The 23,631-nt window shown below is 52.1% G+C and overlaps 1 protein-coding gene and 1 long non-coding RNA gene across 2 annotated transcripts in view; both read left to right on the top strand.

The window, feature by feature from the left end:
• SOX1 (SRY-box transcription factor 1) overlaps positions 1-12,988 on the top strand; it is a 569,118-nt gene extending 556,130 nt beyond the window's left edge. Inside the window, exon 2 of the mRNA XM_050766615.1 lies at positions 9,726-12,988. Coding sequence (XP_050622572.1) covers positions 10,162-11,334 — 1,173 coding nt within the window. The 5' untranslated portion in view covers positions 9,726-10,161 and the 3' untranslated portion in view covers positions 11,335-12,988. The remainder of the gene's footprint in view (positions 1-9,725) is intronic.
• The window catches only part of LOC126940610 (uncharacterized), a 135,440-nt gene that overhangs the window by 84,467 nt on the left and 27,342 nt on the right, over positions 1-23,631 (top strand). The gene's annotated exons all lie outside the window — the stretch shown is intronic.

Genomic DNA, 23,631 nt, shown 5'->3' on the forward strand with positions numbered 1-23,631 from the left:
GTTTTAAAAATTAACATGTTGAAGCGTGTGCCATTTAGTGAGAGGTGTTTTGGGCAAGGAATCAATTTAACTGTGACTGACCGACGGGCTTGACTGTATTAATTCTGCTACTGAAAAGAAAAAAATCAATGAGCCTCAAGCCTTGGACTCGCAGAACTGCCGGTGCCTTTCCGGGAGCCCCACCAGCGCGGCCCACGCCTCAGTCCCGTCGCCCTAAGGTGGGATCCTAGCGCCCAAGGGAGGGCGCCCCAAGGCCTTCCTAGGAGGATTGAACCCCGCGCGGGCGCACAGTTCCGTGCGCGCGTCCTCCCTCCTCCAGCGAAATCGTACCCGCTTTGCCTCCTCTTGCAGCACCGCGCGTGCCTAGGCTCTCGGTGCGCGCAGCCGGGAGTCTCCCCAACCAGTGCCGCAGAGCCGCCCGCTTCCGACCCCTCGTTCCGCGGGTTTGAGCCTCCTGTGGAGAGGAAAGGTCAAGAAGTTTCAAAGGTGAAATGGATTTTCGGCGGGGGCTGGTGCTGGAGTCAATGGGCAGGGCGAGGCAGGCCTGGCAGTCATTGACCGGAGCAGGGACCCGGCTGGCCGCCTCCCCTTGCAGGAAACAGGTGTTTGAACGCGATAGCGGCCGCCAGTCAACTAACGCATTAAACGCTCGCTTTATAATATCGATTTCCTGGAGTGTGGTGGGGCCTGCGTTCTGGAAGCTCCTTTGTGAAAGGCGGGGTTTGGGGGAATTGCCCTGATGGTACCCCAGTTGGCGCAGAAGGTCCCCAAAAGCCCCTGTCACTGCAGCATCGGACAACGGGGCTGCCCAGGCGGCTGGAAGGGCAGCTTTTCCCTCCCGCTGGGGTGGAAAGAGGAGCCCTGCTCTGTTCCCCACCCAGGACAATGGTCTTGTTACCCCGGCCTCCTCCCCTGCACTTAGGGCCTGGCATGCAGAGAATGCCCACAGCAGAGGGGGAGGCCTCCAACACCTGGCAGGTGTCCCCCGACGAGCTCCGTGTGGTTTGGAAGGGTGGTTAAACCGGATCCAGGAGGAAAGCAATTCCATCCCTACCCACATCCCCTGGGCCCTACCAGGCTTCCTCCCTGGCTAGCGCCTCTCCTCGATGGGAGGCAGGCCAGGTGGCAGGGCTGGAGCAGGCAGGCACACAGGAGATGTCATGCGTACCTGTGAGGATGAACAGAGAGCCTTCAGATGGCCTAGTGCTAGGATCTTGTTATCACTGTCATGAGAGCAGATGGAGCCGTGTGGGGAGGCTGCCACGAAGGCAGAGGGAAAGGGGTTGGGATGGAAGGGAGGAGGCTGGCACCTGGGCGCCTGGACTTGCTGGTCCTAGTCTCCCTCCCCGCAAGGAAGAGGAGGCCCCGGGAACCTTGCCCTGGCTGTGCTGGGTCTGAGGGAAGAGGCTCCAAGTGGCAGATCTTCCTGTGCCTACCTGCCTGATGGCAGAGGATACACCACCTGAGAAGGCAGGCTGTAACCAGCCTCTACTCCAGAAGCAAATCTGCCTGTGTGTTCTGAGCTTTGAGCATAATTGTAAATAGCTGAAAATAATGAAAATGCATAGAGCCCCTACTCTGAAACCCACGAACTCCTCCCCTCCTGCCTGATGGGGTCCTTTGTCTGGTGGGGCTCCTCCACTCCCCAGAGCCATGGGAGATGATACAGGAGGAGTCAGTTCATAAAGGGACAGGTGGCCCCTGGGGAGCCAGAGTGGCGTGTTCTGCTGGCAAGAAGAGGTGCAAATATCCCTTTAGCTGGTTTAGCAGAAAACTCACCTATGTTTGCCCACTTTTTCTCATTGCCCCTAAGTTGAGATTTAGGGTCAAACACCATCCAAAACAGGGTTCTTTCTCTGCCTGATCTGCCAAACCTCCCTCTCTCATTTAGGTGGCACTCTCTCCCCAAAGCTAGTGTCCCGTCCTGTGGGGTATCCGTCCCTTTCAGGGTCAGCACAGGCCATTCCCGTTCCCCCTGTCCGAAGGATGCGGCCCTGTATCATACAAATGTGCTTTCCAAAGAGGCCCTGTACCCAGGTAATCACAGGCCTTCACCCAACCTGAGGGAAATCTGATTTCTGCTCACAGGACAGCTGGTTTCTGCCTCCTCGAGGTAAGATAAATAGCATTCAAATGGGGCCAAGAGGCCCTCTATTAGCTCAGCGTGCAGGGCACTGGTGCTGCATTAAAGCCCCATCCCACAGCCTGAAGATTTAAACAGAACCACTTTCCCCATTTGCTGTTTTCTGAAGTAAGCAACCCATGCGACTGAAAGGGCTTGAAATTGTGTCAAAGTGATGTTTTAATCTCATTGAAAAGTGTATTAAAGGACAAGATGTAATTTATGTGAGATGCTTCGATGAAAGCAGAGATTGGAGTGGATGGTCCTTTCACTCGTGTGAACCTCGTGTCATGTTTATATTGAAGCCTGTGTAGCTAATCTAATTTGCAATAACAGGGATGGCCTATAAGAAAAAGCATCTCTGATTTCACTTTATTTCTTTTCATATAGAAATTCCCTATGACTTGTCTCCTCTTGTGACTGATGCCTTTTCCATTTGAGGGCTAATGAGAGAGGATGGAGGAAGGGCCTGTTGACTCGTAGCTGCTGCACTGGCTTGCAAGCGGCTCCTGGTCACTGGCTCACTGAGACTAAGCTGGTCGTGGCACTGGCCTGAAACGCTGTTTTTGATCCTGCGGAGTGAACACTACAGCAGCCCTAGAATGTCAAATCCCACCTGCTCCTCCACACTCTGGGCAGCAGGGGTGAGGGTGTCTGTTACAGGCCAGACCGGTTTGTTTCTCCGCAGAATTTCGGCTTTCCTGGTTTAATCAGATGTCCTGCACTCTTGGACGTTTATAATTGGCAGTTTTTAATGGGAGTGGTTATGAAGCTGTCCCAGATTCAGAAAAGTCTGATCTTGTACCGGCTCTTTACACTATTACAGAAACAAAACACACCTAGTGCTCAGAGAAGGCGCTTCGTGTGTTCAGGATGGCATTGAACACAAGCATTCTCCGTCAATAAAAAACAACATGCGTTAGAAAATTACAACTTTTGTACAACGTAAAAAGGTGTATTCAAACTGTTAATTACGGGGGTTTGTGTAAATGAAACTTTAGCAGTGACCCATTTAATTTTCCCGTAATTACTGACAAAATAAGACAAGGCTGAATCACAATATGGTATGTTTATCTTGAAGGAGAATATTGCGCTGACGTGGTTAAACCAAAGAGTAAGAGCAAAAATTTAAAAGGGAGGTGCGTAAGTATAAAAAGTGCACAAAAATCACAACCTGAAACCATCTGGGTTTAAACCGCGGAAGACGCGGCTTAGGCGGCTTCTCTAAAGAACCCGACCAAATTTGAAAGGCGCAGGCATTTTTTCCTCAAAATCCGAGGCTCGAGAACCATCTCCTCTGGCAGGATCCAGTCTCAGCTCCGCCTCTTGCCTCTTCACCCACTTGGGCATAACTTTTGCGGGTCCTAGAAATCTGGGCAGCAGAAGAGGGAGGGGAACGCTCCCAGCCGGCAGCCGCACTGGGCGTGCACCTGCCACGCGAAGCCAGAGGTTGGACGACGCCGCCGGCCAGGCGCGGCTCCCGGGGGACCCCCGAAACCGCCTGTGGCTCAGGCCTTACTTGGCAGGACGAGATGGGGGCGTGAGAGGAGGGGTCACTGTTGCTCCCTCGCACAATAGACTTCCCGCAGGCGAGTGCGAACGGCCTTTTGCTTCCTCCTTCTTTTCCAGGACCCTTAGTGGCAGGAGGGGAAGGGAAGTGGCCCCAAGGTTTAAATTGCCTATTTCCTGATACAGCCACAGGCCCAGCAGCGGCTCAGCCTAGGCCACCGGGTCCAGGCCTCTGGGCAATAGGCCCGGCGCCCCCTCGAAGCACCCTTTCCCGCCGACCCCGCAATCTTCACTGTGAGAGTGAGGGCAGCCTGTGGTGCCCAGAGGCGCCGGGCGCTCGGCGCACCCGCCGCGCCCACAGCGCTGGGGACCGACTAGGGCTGCCGTCAGCCAGGGGCGCTGTGCCCGTTTGGGTGGCACTCTGACCTGGCGAGGGGTGGAAGCCCAGGTAGAGCTCGTGTCTTTAAGAGCCACCCGACAGAACTGCGCACTATATCTGCGCCAGCTGGGCTGGGTGGGAACAGCCCGTCCCGGGGCGTACAGGGCAGGTAGGTAAATACTCTGCGCCCGTTGGGTTGGGTGGGAAATACTCCCGTGCCGGGGCGTACAGGGCAGGTAGGCCCAGCCGAGAGTCTTCTCGGAAAGTTTCCCACAAAAGAAGGGCCGGGCAGGCCGAGCGGCAGCAAAAGCCGGTGCTCGGCGGCGAGGCCCGAGAGGCCTGGCACCCGGCGGCCTCCCAGCTTTGCTCGGGTCTCCCACCGCCTCTCTCCAGAGCCGCCCGTAGCTCCGTGGGGCGGAGGGCGCAATGCCCCGCTCTGGTTCCAGCCTTTTTCCTCCCCTTGTCTCCTCTTTCATTCATAAACCTGGTGGCTACAGACGCAGCTTGAATATTGACGTCTCTCCCCCAACTGCTCTGCCGTTAACCCAATTACAGAATTCATCAAGAACTGTGTTGAATTATCTCTTTCCATACAGTATCAGCATTAGCCTAATTAAAAGCTATAATGTCTGATATAATGATTAAATCGTTAGCTCTGCTGTAGGGAAGCAATATTTTGTTTTCCCTTCAATTAGAAGCTGATTGAGGTTTTCAGAGCAGGTCAGCTGTGAAATTTGAATTATATGTGTGAGTACTGCTCACAGGGTGAGCCCCTACTCCAAAGCTCCCAGAGCTTCTCCAAATGCTTTCACCCAGAGAGCTCGGAGGCACACAGTACGCGCCCGTGCGCACGCGCGCGCTCGCACGCGCACACACACACACACACACAGACAGACACGCAGTTGTTTGCTCTTCGATTGTAAATGTGCGACTCTCCACACGAATCGCCCGAAAGAAAGCCTGGGTCGCTTTTGAGGAGAAGGAGTTTCTTGACCCTTCCCCGCAAAAGCTACTGAACAGCCTCCAAACCAGGACGCCTAGTCAGGCAAAGGAGAGAGCGGTGCGCCGGCACGCTGAGAGCGCATGGAGAGGTCTGCTCTGCTGCTATCCCTGATGGCTAGGGCTCTCTTTCCGTTCTCCTTCCACACACCCCTTTTCCCTGGGCTGTTATTATTATTTTTTTGCTTCCTTCAAAACCAAACCAACCAACAACAACAAAAACTTCTGTGCTACTTTGGCTTCTCCGGCTTTGTTTGGGAACAGTGGAACCAAGTTAGCCCAGGCCAGGGCGCAGATGATGGACTCAGGGCGCCCAGGGACCCGAAAGAGAGCAGCACTCCTCAAGAGCCCCCTGGCCATCACCCGCGCGCCCTGGAGCGTCCTCAACCAAAAGCGCGCTCCAGGCCTTCAAACAAGGCCTCTGACTGCCAGAGCGGGTGAGGGGCGCAGAGGCAGCAGAGAGCGGAGGGACCCGGTGTCTCGGCGAGGGCGGCGGCGGCCAGCAGACGGCGATCGAGGCGCGCGCCACGGCCCGAGCAGAGCGCCGCGGGGTCTCAGGCCAGAGCCGCGCGGCCGGGCCCGATGCCTCTTCGCCCCCCCGCGGGAGGAAACCCGGCCTTCTCCGCCCGCCCTCTCGCTGCGGTGTCCCCAGCACCCCCGCCCCGCCCCCGCGCAGTCCCCACCGTCGCGCTCCCCTCCCTCCTCGCCCTCACTCCGCGCCTCCTGTTGGCAGAGATGGCCTCGAAGGCCTCTTCCAACTTGAATGACTCTTTCTTCTCTCTCCCGCGCTTTCTTTGCCGCCTTCTCCTCCTCTCCTTCTGACTACTCTTTTCTCTTTCAAAAGCTCCGCCTGGAAACTGGCGGCTTCCTCTTCATCTGCCTCTTTTAACTGTGGCCTCGGCCCTCTGGGGCGACACCAGAGCGCGGAAGCCTGAGCCCCTCAGAGATCGGGGGAGGCACCTACACGTGGCCTCAATCCTCCACCCGGCCCCAGAAGCCGCAGGAGCTGAACCCAGGAGGGCAACCAGTTGTCGAGCGGCCACGTGTCCCTGGAGGGTGTCAGCAGGACAGGTCGACTTCACCAGGACCACGAAAGACAGGGCACAGTTTCTGTCTTCTTTCACTGTCCTGCAGAACTCCTAGCTTGTCCATCGTGCTCCTTGCTTGGGACTTGGGACTGACACTGGGCACAGAAAATCCACGTCTGGATGCCTCAAAGCTCCCTTTCATGCTGGGGGGGGGGCGGGGAGGGGGGACAAAAGCTAAAAGTGCTAATTACTCGATAGAGACAGTTTAAGCTAATGGTGTTAAAGTCCAGCACTCAGCACTCAATTTATTTGAAAGTTGAGGGTTCTTACATAATGGCTTAATCTATCGCATACATACAGGCATATATGTGTGCGTGTAATTTCTAATGATGGCTTGGTTCCGGATTGTCTTTGAAGATGATGACCACAGGTTACATACAACAATAGAAAGTGTCCTTATTTATCCACATTTCTAAGTTGATCTTCGCTTTGGCATTTTGAGCAAAGAGGCACAATGAAGTTTTTGAGTTGCCAAAAAGCAAGTTTGGTCAATCAACAGTGAGAGTACCCTTGGGAATAGGGAAGTCGGTGTTCAAATCTCCAGGAGTCCAGCTTTTGGGAAAGTACTGGGCTTGAAGGAGGTCCCTGCCAACCTGGCTGGAGGTGGAAAGGAGAAGGAGGTGCTTTTCAAACTGATTTTGGACTGTCTTCTCTCTTTTTAAAGAGTCACTGAGGAAAGAGGTTAGAAGGAGCAAGAAATTGAGGCTTCCAGAAGCCATCGATCACCAGCAGGAGTTAATATGATGCTTGTCAATCCTCATGCCAGGAACGAAGGCACAGAGGTCTAGCATGCAGTGCCCTGTGCTGCCTAATTGGCACTGTCTGCTGCTGCCAATCATTTATTGCTTGGCAACAAGTTACACCTGCAGCTTTGGTTTAATACTTATGCAGGTGGCCACACATAGTGTGTGCAGCCGCTTTGGGTCTAGGGAACATCTCGTCACTGAAGAGGGCTTATGGAGAGCAGCCTGAACGTTGAGCACTAGTGTGATCTCATACGATGCTAAACCATTTTCCTCCTATTTAGATGCTCTGAACAACAAGGGTAACGTCGTATTTGGAAACAATTTTCCGGACTATGGTAGAAAAAAACTAGACCATTTCAAAGTCAGCTATCCAAGTTCCCCAAAGCATAAAGCATTCCTGCAAAGCACACTGGAGTGCAGGGTGTTTATAAAATAAATTGCTCCATTGATATGGAAAATAATGTGCCAAGCCTGATTCATACAAAGCATTTTCAGGGAGTCTTAAGCTATTTAGTTTAAACTCTAAATTGAAAAGCAGAGGAAAGAAATCTTTCAACTGCTAAGTGGATAATATAGTTCATAATTTGTAAACCATTTCCTTTATTTCAGTCTTGCTGACTTTCCATAACACACTGGATCTCACTGCACACCCATTGCCTCCTAAATTATCAAAGAAAAAAATGGGGCTATAGCATTCCCAAACAATATTCTTGCTCCTTTTTGTTCATTCACAATGTAACTGATATTTGTAGGTAGTGCATGGAACAAATCAAAAGATTTAACAAACTCGACTGGTGAAATAAGAAGGTAGTTGGAAACCCAGTTTATAACCTAGATATTTAGTGAAAAAATAAAAATGAAATGATGTTCCCTTTCTAATATAATTATATATTATTTGATGAATTTACTATTAAATGCTGAATGGCCTGGAATGAAAGCAGTTTAATCTGCAGAGGGATCAATTTGCTGTTGCACTTCACACTGTAGCAACCCTGCAATAATAAAACAAACCCTACAGTAATAATCATAGCAATTGAGAGGAAATAAAGCATTATTCTTTTACCTTGGACAAGCAACAGGGTCAAGAAATTCACAACCTCAGAATTTTTTTAAGAGGAAAAAAAAGGTGTCACGTGTTTGCTGCCCCACAGACTCAAACATCCTATTACTCCTATTACGGTTATCATCATCCTTACTGAATATTCCTACTACAAGACAGGCAGACACCTGACATGCGGTGAAGGTTCTACTTTACCCGCCACCAATCTCCATAAGCACTCTCATCTCAGGGTGCCTCGGTGAGGACAGAGGAGGAATACTTGGGCTCAAAAGAAGTCTTTGGACCACTTTCAGATCAGTCTGGTGGAAACGGTAGTGTGAGCGCTATGATACTTGAAACTGAGTTTGAAAATCTCTTTCACGTTCCCAAATCAAAGCCACTTTGAGGTTTAAGAATGATAACCACAGGTGAATGCCTTACTCTTTCCACGAGCCAGGCCTTTCCTTTGCATGATGCAGACCGGCGACTGTGACCTGGTCCTGAGGCCCCGCCTTTCATTCGGTTTAGGTGGCCCCGCGCAGTTCACGCAGTTTTCTCCGTTCTTAGGCAACCAGCTCGTGGGAGATTCACTCCAGAAAAGCCTGGGCCAGATCATTATTTTGCCATTCAACAAACTTTTTCAACTGTTGTTCAGGAACTAGATTCCAGATAGATCTTGTTGTGTTCGGCCTTCCTAGAAATTCCTTTTCCAGAGGAAGAAGATCCGGGTTGGGAAGACTGCGTGACTATGGCCCCGGCCTCATTAAAAGACTCCTCCCCCCAAAAGTTTAGGGCTGATACTAAACGAAGCAATGGAGCCATGCCCACACATATACGCCCCCTTCACCCGAATTGTGGGGCCTGGACTGCGAAGGCCTTTGCTGCGAGAGCGGGCACTGGCGAACTTCAGTGCACACCGCGGCCAAGAGCCGATGCGGGGCGGGGGGTGGCTGAGCCGCCTGATCCTTGCAGAAGAACCTGCAGGGGCCCTCGGAGGGTCTCCTCTGCGTCCAAGGGAGCGCCCCTCCTTTTCAGCACTCGGGTGAACTGAGGGCGACGTGCCAGCCCCGCACTCAACTTTCCCCTTCCCTGCAGGCACAGAGTTGGCCGGCGGGGGCAGAGGAGGCGCTGGGTCTCCACTGCGCCTGTTTAAACCTGGCCCGGGGCTGCGTTTCCTCCCCCTATCCCCGACGATCCTTTCTTAGTCTTTGCTTTTCAACCCAATCGTTAATCACTCGGAGCGCGCGGGCGGGGAGCGGCGAGGAGGGCGAGCTTGGGGTTCGCCGCCGCCGCGCGCGCGCTCAGGAAGCGGTGTGGCTGTCACCCCCTCCCGGGCTTCCTCCCCCCTCCTTCCTGCTTTGCTCCCCCTCCTTCCTCCCCTCCTCCCCGCTCCGCCGCCCGCGCCCAGTGTATCTACTCCCTCCCCACGTCACTCGCCAGCGCGCCATGCAAATCACCGCCGCCGCCGGCTCCCATTGGCCACGGCGCGCTCATTTAATGGCAGCCCGGGCCCGGCGTATGGCTGCTGGGCCCCGCGCGCCGCCGGCCCCGCGTGCGCCTCCGCTCCGAGCGCACGGCCCCGGGCAGGCAGCCGGCAGCCCATCCCGGGCTCGGCGGCCCCGGCTCTCCGGCCCTCTCCACGAGCCCGCGCTCATCCTGCTGTCCCCGGGCCCCTCCCTGGCTGCACCGTAATCGCCCCCTCCGGGCCCCCCTGGGCCTCCTCCCCCCCCCCACCGGAGCCTGGCTCCCCCCGGGCACCTGGGACCAGCACATGCCCAGCGCACGCGGCGCGCCGCCCTGCTAGAAGTTGCAGCCCCCGAGTTGGAGGCCGCTGAGGACCGAGCGCAGGAGGAAGGAGACAGCGCACGGCGGCGGCCCGCGAGGAGGAGACAGCACACCCCGGGCCGGGCCCAGCGCACTGCTCCCGGCCCCAAAAGCGGAGCCACAACTTGGCCACGACTGCACCTGTTTGCACCGCTCCGCCAAGGGCGCCTGGGCTGCGGTGGCGGCGAAGACGGCGACCCGGACCGTCAGCCTCTTTGGCAAGTGATTTGTGCATCAGGAGAAACTTTCCACCTGCGAGCCGAACCGGCGCCGAGTGCGTGTGTTTCTGCCTCTTTTTGTTGTCGTTGCCTCCACCCCTCCCCATTCTTCTCTCCGCTAGGACACCCCCGCCCCCGTCTCGCTCCGTCTGAACTCCTCTCCGTCTCCCCCCAACCCCGACCGTCTATGCTCCAGGCCCTCTCCTCGCGGTGCCGGTGAACCCACCAGCCGCCCCGATGTACAGCATGATGATGGAGACCGACCTGCACTCGCCCGGCGGCGCCCAGGCCCCCACGAACCTCTCGGGCCCCGCCGGGGCGGGCGGCGGCGGCGGCGGGGGCGGAGGCGGGGGCGGCGGCGGCGGGGGCGCCAAGGCCAACCAGGATCGGGTCAAGCGGCCCATGAATGCCTTCATGGTGTGGTCCCGCGGGCAGCGGCGCAAGATGGCCCAGGAGAACCCCAAGATGCACAACTCGGAGATCAGCAAACGCCTGGGGGCCGAGTGGAAGGTCATGTCCGAGGCCGAGAAGCGGCCGTTCATCGACGAGGCCAAGCGGCTGCGCGCGCTGCACATGAAGGAGCACCCGGATTACAAGTACCGGCCGCGCCGCAAGACCAAGACGCTTCTCAAGAAGGACAAGTACTCGTTGGCCGGCGGGCTCCTGGCGGCCGGCGCAGGCGGCGGCGGCGCGGCCGTGGCCATGGGCGTGGGCGTGGGCGCGGCGACCGTGGGCCAGCGCCTGGAGAGCCCGGGCGGCGCGGCGGGCGGCGGCTACGCGCACGTCAACGGCTGGGCCAACGGCGCCTACCCCGGCTCGGTGGCGGCGGCGGCGGCGGCCGCGGCCATGATGCAGGAGGCGCAGCTGGCCTACGGGCAGCACCCAGGCGCGGGCGGCGCGCACCCGCACGCGCACCCCGCGCACCCGCATCCGCACCACCCGCACGCGCACCCGCACAACCCGCAGCCCATGCACCGCTACGACATGGGCGCGCTGCAGTACAGCCCCATTTCCAACTCGCAGGGCTACATGAGCGCGTCGCCCTCGGGCTACGGCGGCCTCCCCTACGGCGCCGCGGCCGCCGCCGCCGCCGCTGCGGGCGGGGCGCACCAGAACTCGGCCGTGGCGGCGGCGGCGGCGGCGGCGGCCGCGTCGTCGGGCGCCCTGGGCGCGCTGGGCTCTCTGGTCAAATCGGAGCCTAGCGGCAGCCCGCCCGCCCCAGCGCACTCGCGGGCGCCGTGCCCCGGGGACCTGCGCGAGATGATCAGCATGTACTTGCCCGCCGGCGAGGGGGGCGACCCGGCAGCGGCAGCGGCGGCCGCAGCGCAGAGCCGGCTGCACTCGCTGCCGCAGCACTACCAGGGCGCGGGCGCGGGCGTGAATGGTACGGTGCCCCTGACGCATATCTAGCGCCTTCGCGACGCCGGGGACTCTGGGGCAGCGACCCACGAGCTTGCGGCCTGCGGCCGGCTCCCGCCCCGCCCCGGCGCGGCCTGGCTTTTGTACAGACGTTTCCATGTTCTTGTCAAAAGGAAAACACTGGAGACGAACGCCGGGTGACGCGTGTCCCCCACTCACATTCCCAGGAGCCCCTGGCGACCGCCGGGCGCTGACACCAGACTTGCGTTTTAGACTGAACTTCAGTGTTTTCTTGAGACTTTTTGTACAGTATTTATCACCTACGGAGGAGGCGGAAAGCGTTTTCTTTGCTCGAGGGGACAAAAAAGTCAAAACGAGGCGAGAGGCGAAGCCCACTTTTGTATACCAGCCAGCGCGCTCACTTTCCCCTGCGTTGCTTCCGGACGGCGCCGACCGCCCGAGCCCAAGTGACGCGGAGCTCGTCGCGTTTGTTATAAATGTAGTAAGGCAGGTCCAAGCACTTACAAGTTTTTTGTAGTTGTTACCGCTCTTTTGGGTTGGTTTGTTAATTTATACAAAGAGATTACCACCACCACCCCCTCCTTCAGACGGCGGAGTTATATTCTGGGTTTTGTAAAACTTTCTGTATCTGAGCATTTCCATTTTTTTTTTTTTTTTGATTTTGTATTATTTCTTGTAAATGCATTGTGAAAATTTTATTTTCGGCGTTGTAATGCGGGGAGGAGAATTCAGATTATGTACATAGTTTCCTAAAAAGCCTTTCTTCTTAAAACGAAAAAAGACGCCCCACTCAAAATGTTTTGAGTAAACAAATTTAAGAGACAGAGCCCATTTTCCCCATAAATTTGAAACATGCTATTTTTATGTGCATGTTTTATGAGTTCAAAATGCAATGAGGAAATCTGAAAGGGAAATTATCTGTATGAACTAAAAGTAAGGGAGCCCCGGGGAATGGGAGGACAGGATTTTCAAGGAACCTTTTTCAATGGAAGAGAAGGAAGTTAAAACCTATAGGTTATTTTGTAGAGCTGAAGTGTTAATACGGGCCGAGAAATAAAAGTATCTTTTGCTCCGGCTGTTTCACTGCGGGCGGCTGGGGCTGCTGAGCTACCTTGCTGCAAGCGGGACGCCTTCCACCTGGCTGGGCGTCTGCGCCACTTTGGTCCAGAGGAGGGAGGAGGAAGAGAAGACCCCAGTGGCGGGACCCGGGACCAGGCCATGGATGAGGGACAAAGACCAGGGCAGGTCACGGGTTTCCCAATTCCCCAGCAATAAAGATTTCGAGCAGAATTTATCTAAATGTGTTTCAAGGAAACACAATCGCTGAACCAAAACGTACTGCAGCCGAGCCCCCTCCGTCCATCCTCTGCCCCTCCCTCTGGTTTCTTTCTCTTGGGAAAACGGGCAAAATAATTGTGCTGGATTCTCACACACAGAGAGAAATATCGACCATCACCCTCCCCCGCGTGAACTGGGATGCAAATTGCTAGCCGATGTGAACGCAAAATGCCTTGTTCATTATTCCTGACGAGATCTTGAGGTTGTTTGATGCTTTAAATTTTTTAATTATATTATTTTCTAGATGTTTATTGGTACATTGCAGTTTTTTTCTGAAATTTAAAGTTTTCTGTAAAACTTTGTCTTCAAGTAATCTGACAGCATTAAATATTGCATTTAAAAATTATACTGTAGCAAATACATTTAAAAATTAATCACAACATTAAGATGAAATTATATTTTTAGGAAAAAAAAAAAACTTTAAGCCCAGATGGAAATACGTTGATTTCAGCAGCCTTAGGCTTCCCCCTCATTTTCTCAACACCTTTCCTTGTCCTGGAGTGAGTATGGACTGTCCGTTCAAAAGTGAGCCTATACTGTAAGTTTAATGAGAACCGAATTCAGCCTGCATTCGAGAATAGCTTTAAGTATAATGCTAATCTGACTATTGACATGTGTAATTTTGGGGAGTCATTTTGATAATTTTGCTTAAACCACTCATTCGTTAAAGTGATTACAAAAAAAGTTCAAGAATGATGTCCACTGCTTTCTAACAAGATAATAAAACCCCCCTCTTTCCTTTTTCTTTATTTTTATTTCTTTTAACTATTTGATCCTTTATGAAGCAGTTGTTTCTGGAAGTGTCTGGGTGCCTATGGATGGCTGAGCACCACTACGACTTAGTCTGGGATAAGGGCCTCCCCAAGCCCCTCCGGGAGATGATTTGGGAAATTCTAATCATCTTGTTCTGTTAACTCACTGGGACCTTGAGGGTTTTCTCTGAAATATACAGACTTAAAGGACTCTCTCTGAGGTTCTTTTGACTGACGTCCACTCTCAGTCTGGCCCCTGTGCTCCCCTGTGTGTACTCTGGAGTTTCTGTGTCCAATTATTGGCATGTAGGTCTTGGCTCAAGATTAGGATGTGAGCCCCACTCTTCAGGCACAGACTATGAAAAGTTGAGTTAGTGCGCCCGGGACGCCAGGCAAGCCGCCTGTTGTCTCCCTGGAGGATGCTCTTACCGTTTGGCATTTTATTGCAGGTGCTTCGTACACAGTCAGATGAAATAGCCAATGCCAGGTGCTCCAACCACCTTATTTCCTTGTTTTGTTGATTAGAACAACGCGGAAAAAAGCAAATATAAATTTTTTAATGACTCCATTTAAAAATATCACAGGGTGGGGGGCAAAGAAATTAGCTGAGATTCATTTCAGGATTGAGATTCTATCCCCCCTTCCCCGCCCCCAGCAGTGTCTCTCCAATTCAAATCAGTGGAGAAAAGATTACAGTAGGCTCTGAGCCGACTGTGAATTCGGTGCTTGGCCAAGGTAACACTCATCGTATTAACGGAGTGAAATACTATATGATGATAGTTATTATATTATACGACGACTTCATTCACTTCCCAAATCACAGGGTGGTGCTTCTGTCGCTTAGTCCAATTATGTTTGCAACCCGTGTAGGGAACGCGAACAGGAGTCTTTGAGGCCTGGTGCAAAGTTTGCATCAGTTTGTGCGGGGGCGACGGTGTGACTTCGTAAATCTGCCATTGCGCTCGGGTCCTGCCCTTCAAACTGAGGGTAGGAGAGTTTACTTGAGGGTTTTTTGTTTTGTTTTGTTTTGTTTGGGCCTTGTTTTTCAACTCACCCGCCCCTTTGTTGTTGAGATTTTGACGTCCCCTTCCCCGGAGAAACCCATCCGTACTAGATGGATTAGTTTTAAAGAAGACTCGGGCACAGCGTGATCTGCAGATGCGCGTCGGGAGCGTGACTGATAGGTCTATTAAAATCACGCGTGTGGGAGAACGGCACTCATGCTCCCGCGTTTCATTCCCTCGGCAAAGACTGGGCACTGCAGATTTCTGTCTCCGGAAAATTCCAGTTAATTCAAGAAATCCATCCCGGGACGTGTGCCCCCGAAGGCGCACTCCAGGCCGGCCGGGGCTCCAGCGCCCCCTCGACCCCGTCTGCCTCCGGCCGACTCCCGCCCCCGCCCCATCCACACTCGGCCTGAGCCCGGGGGCAGCGGCTCCGGGGGCTTGGCGGCAGAATTTAACCCCAGGGCTGAGTCCTTCCTTGGAAACGTCAAGTGAAAAGCAGACTTGGCCTTGGCGCGGCTCTTTCCAGCGTGACTATCTGGCGAGATTGAAAGGCCAGGCCAGATGGGGAGGAGTGAGCGGGGTGCGGGCCCCGTGGCAGGGACTGGGGGACCGGGTGCCCCCCGAATCCTGCGGGGTGGGGCAGCGTCAGGACCGAGCGATGGCCGGCGGGGGGGCTTGCGTGGAGGCCCAGGCCGGGAGGTGGGGACGCAGGGATCCCCTCACCCAGTCCTCTGCTCCCGCCCCAGCCGGGCTTTGGGACCACCTCCCCTGGCCTGAGGGCGAGCTCTCCTCTCGCTTCCTCCCCGCCTCCCCAGTTCTTCCCTCCCTCTCTCTCTCCTCCCTCCCCGGCCCTTCCTCTCCAGCTGCGCGCCCGCCAGGACCACGCTCCTCCCGCCCCCGGGAGCCGATCGGCGTCGGCTGCTGGTCCCGACGTGTCCCCTCCGAGCGGGGGTGGCCGGGCCTACTCGGGACCTCAGGCCTCCCGGGCGTACCCCCCTGCCTGCGCCTCTCCAAGTCGCCCTTTCTCCGGCTCTACCCGCGGCTGAGCCCCGCACACTGCGCCGCTGTCCTTCGGGTCCGGGCACACTGCGTTCCCTCCCCGCCCCCGCCATCCACTCCCACCGCCTCTCCAGTCCCTGCGCCGACTCCACCGCCCTTTGACTCCCGCACCGAGCTGCGTCTCCGCCGCCGGCCTCTCTCAGCGCGGCCCGGCCTCCTCTTTGTCTTTGAAGCTCCCCCGCCGAGGCCCGCGCGCGGCTCCCCTCTCCGTCCCTCTCCGGCCCCTGGGCGCCCAGTCGGAGGCTCGGGGCGGGATGGGGCAGGAGTCTGGGGGCGGCCTGCGCTCCCCCTACTAATCCCCTCATTGCCTCGGCCGCGTCCCCGCAGGCTCCGGGCGGGAGGGCGCAGGGGTCCCCGGGCGCCCTGGGAGCCCATCTCCCTCCGGCCCGCGCCGGTGTCAGCCGCCGGCGGGGGGCGGGTGGAGATTAAGATGAGTGATGCGAGGGATGGGGCCGAGGGTTTTGTGTAGAAGGAGAGCAGGATTAGTGGAGAGAAAGTGCTGACCCGGGGTCGGCCGCAAGTCAAACCCTTTTACACTCAGCCGGCGGAACGAGCACGTCTCGGGCCGGACGGCAACAAGTGGGCGCGGAGGGAGGGGGAGGAGAGGCCGGGTACCGGCCGAGTCCGGGGTGAGAGCGGGGAGGGGGAGGGGACGCGGCCACGGCGCCCCAGGCCCGCAGCGTCCTCGGGGACGGACGCCGAGGGGGGCGCGCACCAGCTAGCCGGGCGCGGACTGGGGCCTGCAGGGCGTGACTGGCTGCCCCCAGGACTCCATCTCCTTCAGAAACACCTGCCTTTTCCATTTCCCGGGGTCGCTTCGGCTGCTCCTCTGGAGGGAAGACTGGGGAGAAAGCTGCCTGCGCTCTCTGCCCCAGAGGCTCTGATTTAGAAACTGTTTCTTAATTTCCATAAGAAACAAAAAATCACAGGAAGGCCTGGCTCCTCTCCCGGACCTGCGTCCCCAGGCTCTCCAGGAATCTTCGCCTTATCCGAGCTTCTTCGCAGCCCTGGATCTATTTCTGGGGGGCGTGTGTGACGCAGAATCGGGGTATAAAATATCAATGCTGTTTGTCACTACACCGCCTTCTCCACCCGGCGGTGCGCGTGGTGTTTTTCATCGCAGAGGGAAAGCCGCGGCTCCCCGGGAAAGGAGTGAAAACCGAGAGTGGGTGAAGAGGAGAGGGAGGTCAGGGGGCAAGGGAAGAAAGCAGATGAATGAATCTTCCTTAGCAGCCAAGCTGGAAATTTGTGCTGAAAGTACAACAGCAAGAGTTTTCACATGAAAAACACATGAAGAACCCAAGCAAGTGATAGATCCAAAGACAGAAAATGATCCTCTATTTTGATAGTAAAAATAAAAAGAACAAAATTGACGTATTTTCGTCTAAATTACTTTTTATCCGCCGATATGAAACACCAACACTCAAACAAAAACAAAGAACAACGCAGTTTTTAAAAACAGCACAAAACAAGCAGCTCTGAGTGAATGACCTGTCCACAGCTTACCCTGGGTGACATGGGGGCACTGTGGTGGAAAATGGGTTCTGAGTTCAAAATCAAGCCACAGAATGCCGCCTGGCAAGTTGCTAAGCGTGACTTGTGGGGAAATCGTGTCTGCGGCAGAAACGCTGGACCTTGTGAGTAATTCCCAATGCCCCGTAGGCAGCTGGCGAGGCTGTAATTGCCCTCGGCCACTTCAGAGCAACCATGTGGGTGCATTAAAGACGTTGTTTGTGGAGAGCAGCAGGTCATCACATGCAAAGCCTTGAAATAGTCAGCCAGTCAAATCAGTGGAAAAAATCCGCTTTTGTTAGATTTTGCAGTTTCAGGAATTAGGCATTCACTGCAGAGCTGCAGTTTTGAGAAATTGCAATGTCAGGCATGTTCCCAATGGGGAAATATTGTGAGTGTGGAGGAACGTGAGATGGGGTTTGACAATGGGGAAACTGACAAGAGTCATCACCCAGACATTGTTTTCTCTCTGAGCACCCCGGAAATGCTAACGAGAGATGATATTTAGTGGCAGCAGTAGCACTCTGTGCTAGTCCTATGCACTGGTAAGACACAGAAACGAGAGTCTTAGGCGGCTAAGGAACTGACCTGGGATTTCACAGGATGGGTCCCTGGAATTTGCAGGGCAGAGGTGCCTTCTAGCTACCTAAAACCTATAAACGGTAGACTTGTGGTGTCAAGATCAACCTGAAAAAATTCAAAGCAGAGGCCAAGTTATCATTTTCGTTCTAAGTAGCAGAATAGAAGGAAAGCCAGGTGAGCAATATTTTAACCTCAGAAAGGATTTAGCAACCTCATGCTTTAGGTAATTCAAACTCTAGTGGGACATTTCAGTAAGTGGAAAAGCCTGAACTTCAGTGGTGAGAGTGTCCAGGTAGAGGGAGAAGTAGAAGCCAGCTGTTTATGTTAGAATTGAACTGAAGAATGAAGTTTATCCTTGTAAAAACTGGCCGTTTTCACCGTGTCATTATGCAGGTCATAGATTAGCTCTGTGACCTTGGGCAAATGTCCTTACCTCTGAGTCCATTTCCTCAGATGTAAAACAGAAATTACAAAACCAGCCTCACAAGGACACATCATTTAAGGTGTATGCAGTGCCCAGCAAAAAGGAAGCACTCAATCCAGAATCATCTGGAGTGCAAGCCCGTGTGAACTCAGGGCACATCCAATGGACAATTGGGACATTAAGTGCCAGATCTGGTCTCGGCAGGAAACAATGGAAATGATACAAACTACAGTCTTCCCACGTATTCATATTAATAGTGATTTCTCTTTAAAGTTGCTTGACAGTTATGACATTCGTTCTTTCATCTGTTCAACAAGCGTTTATTACAAGTTTGTTATGTGTTCAAGTTGAGTATGAACACATGCTATGTGTCCAGCCTGTGTCTGGGTGCTAAGGATGCAAAGATCACCCCGACAGGGCTCGTCATCTGGTGGGTGAGAACCATGAGCGCACAGGCAAGTATGATGTCGAGGGTTATGGGTGTGTGACACAGGCCTACACCAGATGCTCAGGTAGGGTGCTCTTGCCCAGTGTGTGAGAACCAGGGAAGGTTATGCAGAGGAGGCAAACCCACAGTGGAGCCTGTGACTTCCTGGTGCTCCAATAAATATTCCCTCAGGTGGCCTTCCCATGAGACGTGCATGTTGGATGTACTTTATCGATAGATTTAAACAGCGTATATGTGATAGCTGCTTTGTTTTTTAATGAACGATTGCTTCGGATTGGTCTTGGTGGTCAAAGATTGAAACTTGGAGGTTTACAAGGGCAATGGTCTTTCAACATCAAGGTGCATGGGATCACTGGGAGAGCTGGCTCCAAATTCAGATTCTCAGACCCAGTGCTGCTGGTAGGCTGTTTCTGGGGCTCCAGTGGGCCTTAAGGATCTGCCCTTTCTTAGGCACACCTGGGGGAGATTTTGAGGCCAGTCCCGGATGACATTTGGGAAACCTGTGTTAGGAGATGGGCCTTTTTTTTTTTTTTATGGTAAGTAGCTACTAAAGCTGGATCATTTAAATTTGAGTAGCTATTTATTATTTATAAAGTGCTCTTACTTAATTGTTCCATTGAGATGATTTTTGAAAAAATTAAATTAGTGGAAGAAGAAAAAAAATTTTGAGCTGAATTATCAGAATCTTCCTAATATAAAAGACTGATGTACTGATTTTATTTCCATTTTCCTATGCGTTGTGTTAGCTGCCTGTCAATATAGCCTGACTCTCCTGAAGTGCAGTCAGTGTGGAACACAGGAAGCATACACCACACATGATCTTTGATTTAAAGAAAGGTTGATTAAAAGGAATAAACAAAGTCATATACTGTGTCTTATCAATTTCTAATTGTAACAAACTAATTTGTATGTAAGTAGACTGGCTCCGTGCAATCCTTATGAATACAATATGGTCCAAAACACTCATGTTATTGAGCGTTATTTTAAGGACCTTTGAAACATCAGAGAAGGGCCATGTAATAGTGCCACAACAGAGTTGAATTGCTTCTGTCCAGTAGATCATAACTATAATAATAGTGATGATATGGTATGTGGCTACTGAATGTAGCTACTGAATTTCTCGATAGTATCATCTGTAAAATGGGAAGATCTTGTTAGAAAGCCTTGATAGAATAAGTACTTTAAACTTCTTTGAGAGGAAGGGGTTATGCAAATAGAAGGGGCAAAACAGAATAAATTATAGTGTGTCAACAGTACTTTATCTACAAAGCATTACCATACTGCTGCTCATAATGAAGAGAACATTCATTATATTTATAGATACAGATACAGATTAGGGGATGGTTGTGGAAGAACTCATTCTCTGTTTGAATAGCATGTAAAAAAATAAATTTTAAATAAGAGAATTTTTGAAAATTTTTAAAATTTAAAATGTTTATTTAGAAAAGTTATATATTTTGCTTTTCAAACTGAGAATAATGCTTTAAATATGTTCTTAATATTAAAATACTATGAAATCTAGATAACAAACTAAGTTATTTACTTACTTGGGAATTATATACAATTATTGAAATATTTTAACCAACACTTTATTATTTGAAAATGAATATATCACCTGTAGCATTTGCAGAAAAATAAAATTATATTTAAAATCACAGCTCAAATTAAATCATGCAATTGCATTAAGATATAATAAAAGCAAAATAGATCATTTTAAATCAATCTATAAACTGAAAGCTCAGTACCAATTTGAATAACATGTTTTTACTTAATTTGAGCCAATTCTGATGATATTAAATTAGGTTTGAGAAAAATAGAACATGTGCAATAACATTTTAAGGTAATTTCATCACTTGTGAATTTTTTTCAAAACTTAACCAAAGAAGGGCCAAGGTCGCAAGTTTGCCCCTGCAGCCCCCGCGAAAGGGAGTCCTCAGCTGGGTGAGTGAAGCCTGACCTCCCTGGAATGTGTCCTGAGGAAGCGGGGATCCTGGGAAGAGGGCCCGTGGAGGCAGGTCCACCCGTCATCACCTGGCCTCCCCGAGCACAGCAGTTGTGTCTGGCTAGACGTTTAAAGTTTTTATTTCCAGAATTGGCACAGTCCTGGGCACATAGCAGAGGGGCAATAAATATTTACTGAGTTGAATTCAGTACAGCAGGGCAGACGCAAGGATCAGCACAGGGAAAGGCCGGCCCGTGTCGGCCCAGGGAGTCCCTCTGTCCCTGTGGACACGGGGCCACCCGTCCTCATGGTGGGGCCCTGCACCCCAAAGGCTCTGTCACAGAACACCAGGAACGTCAGTCATTGCCCAGCTGAGCTGCTGCTGTGGTTATTAAGAAGACAGAAAGCACAGTCCAGCGCCCAGAGATGAGGTGCTGGAAAAGGCGGGGAGATGAGCAGCCTGCTTCTGCTGCATGGCGGGGCGTGGGCCCCTCCGCAGGTGCAGGAGAGCTGGGGAGGGTGCAGGAGCTTCTGGGGGAGGAAGCCACGCGGGTGTCTGTGTGAGGTCAACACTGGACCTGGGACCGCGGGCCAGGGAACCCGCTTTCCAGCCCTGAATTCCCCGGGACCTGCTGCGTAATTCCGCACGTAGTTTGGTGCAAGGAATGCTTGTAGGTTGTGCTGTTGTGTTGTACTGTGCTGTGCTGTTTTGTTATATTGTATTGTTACACTATGTTGTGTTGTACTGTGCTGTGTTGTATTGTGTTATGCTGTTTGGTTCCGTTGCATTGTTTTGTGTTGTGCTGTATTGTGCTGTGTACTGTGTGTTGTGCTGTGCTGTGTGTTGCGTTGTGCTGTGTGTTATATTGTGCTGTGCTGTGTGTTGTGTTATATTGTGCTGTGCTGTGTTGTGATGTGTGCTATGTGTTCTGTTGTACTATGTGTTGTGTATTGTGCTGTGCTGTGAGTTGTGCTGTGTGCTGTGTTGTGCTGTACTGTGCTGTGTGCTGTGTTGTGCTGTACTGTGTTGTGTTGTGCTGTGTGTTATATTGTGCTATGCTGTGTGTTGTGTTATATTGTGCTGTGCTGTGTTGTGTTGTACTATGTGTTGTGTTGTGCTGTGTGTTGTGCTGTACTGTGCTGTGCTGGTGGTGTGCTGTGTGTTGTACTGTGTGTTGTGTTGTACTATGTGTTGTGTGCTGTGTGCTATGTGTTGTGTTGTACTGTGTGTTATATTGTGCTGTGCTGTGTGTTGTGTTATATTGTGCTGTGCTGTATTGTGCTGTGTGCTGTGTGTTATGTTGTACTGTGTGTTGTGTTATGCTGTGCTGTGTGTTGTGTTATATTATGCTGTGCTGTATTGTGCCGTGTGCTGTGTGTTGTGTTGTACTGTGTGTTGTGGTGTTGTGTTGTGCTGTGTGTTGTACTGTACTGCGTGTTGTGTTATGCTGTGTTGTGTGTTGTGTTATATTGTGCTGTACTGTATTGTGCTGTGCACTGTGTGTTGTGTTGTACTGTATGTTGTGGTGGTGTTTTGTGTCGTGCTGTGCTGTATTGTGCTGTGTGCTGTGTGTTGTGTTGTGCTGTGTGTTGTGTTATGCTGTGTTGTGTGTTGTGTTATATTGTGCTGTGCTGTATTGTGCTGTGTGCTGTGTGTTGTGTTGTACTGTGTGTTGTGGTGGTGTTTTGTGTCATGCTGTGCTGTGCTGTGCTGTGTTGGGTCCTATTATATTAAGATAAGGTGCACCGGGCTGGTTCAGGCACATGGAAAGAGCAGGCCAGGCAGGGAAGCCCCACGCCCTGCCCCAGACTGAAACCAGAACTGTGAGGGACCCTGCTGGGTCACACTTCGGCTTTGTCCTGGAGCCATCGGGAGGCCTCTGTGGGGCACACTGTGAGACAGGATCTTGATGTGGAGATAGGCCCACAGCTGGCCCCGCCCACTGTGCCTCCGGGGCTGGGTTACGGTTCCACTTTTTGCCAACCCTTGCTGCGGCGTGGATTTGACTGTGTTACTTGCTTGGCTCTTTGAAATATACAAAACTAGGAATTTATTTTTGATCATCAGAATGATTGATGTCAGCACAGTGCAAAAGAAGCAAAAATAGATAATTTTATATCAATTATGTCACCCTTCCCCAGTGACAGGGTGGTGCCTTGGGACCCACCCCAACCTGATCCCCGATGCCTGTGGTTTCTCAAACTGTGAGCCAAGGCACCCCAGAGCTCCACAGGCTCAGGACAGCTTTAAATTCTGAGGGAAACGGCAATGCTGGCCACTTCCCAGGCCCGGTGAGCTGGCCGGAGGCAGCTTTAGACTCCTAGGGTGAACTTGCAGCTACACCCGTCTGGATGACATCACATCTTTGTGAAAGTGGGTTCTTGGCAGTTGCTGTGTCAACAGCAATTCCTGTGGGAAAAGTGGCGCAGACCAGGAAATGCAGGGTTGGGCGGAAGCAGAGGCAAGACTGGAAAGGCTGTGCAGCTCAAGACAGGCACGTGCAGACCACCAGTACGCAAGGCTGGTGTGCAAGAAGTGAGGTGAAAATATTATTTTTTATTTCAATCTGTATGTGTCACTTTAAAAAATGGCTGCTACATTATTAGAACAGAAATATATATGAAGTTGTTTGAACTTAACTATTTAACAAACAGAATAGTTAGGCATTTCAGCTTGGGGCACTGCAAAAAATCCCTGGGGGTGCTAAGGGTGTTAAGAAAACTTATACTATTCAAATTGATATTGAACTTGTAGCCTACAGATTGATATAAAATTATCTATTTTTGCCTACATTGTGTGTTTATGCAGTTATACTATTTAATTGAAGCTGTGGTTTTAAATACAATTTTAGCTTTTGGCAAATAGTTGCTACAGGTGATGTGTTCATTTTTGAATAATAAAGCATTGGCTCAATTATTTTAAGAATTTTATGTAATTTTCCTTAGTGTGGATAATTTGCTTTGTTATCAGTATTTCATAGTCAGTATTTTAGAATTGAGACTACATTTCTAGTAGTATTCTCAGTTTAAAGGCTGAAATAAATTTTTTTTTTTAATGAGCGAGAAGGCTTTTACGTTAACATCTTACTCAGATTAACATAACCAAATTTAAATCTATGCAAGTCAGACAGAATTAGAGATGGCAGAATGCTAGCATGTGTGCGCTCACGTGCTGAGCAACTTCTAAAGCGTGTCCATCAGCTTGTCGCCTATTTCGGTCACAGATGCTCCCCGTGCAGGGATTTCTACGAACTTTCTAAAGA

This window comes from Macaca thibetana, chromosome 17 (genome assembly GCF_024542745.1).
Source record: "Macaca thibetana thibetana isolate TM-01 chromosome 17, ASM2454274v1, whole genome shotgun sequence".
Taxonomy (NCBI): Eukaryota; Metazoa; Chordata; class Mammalia; order Primates; family Cercopithecidae; genus Macaca; species Macaca thibetana.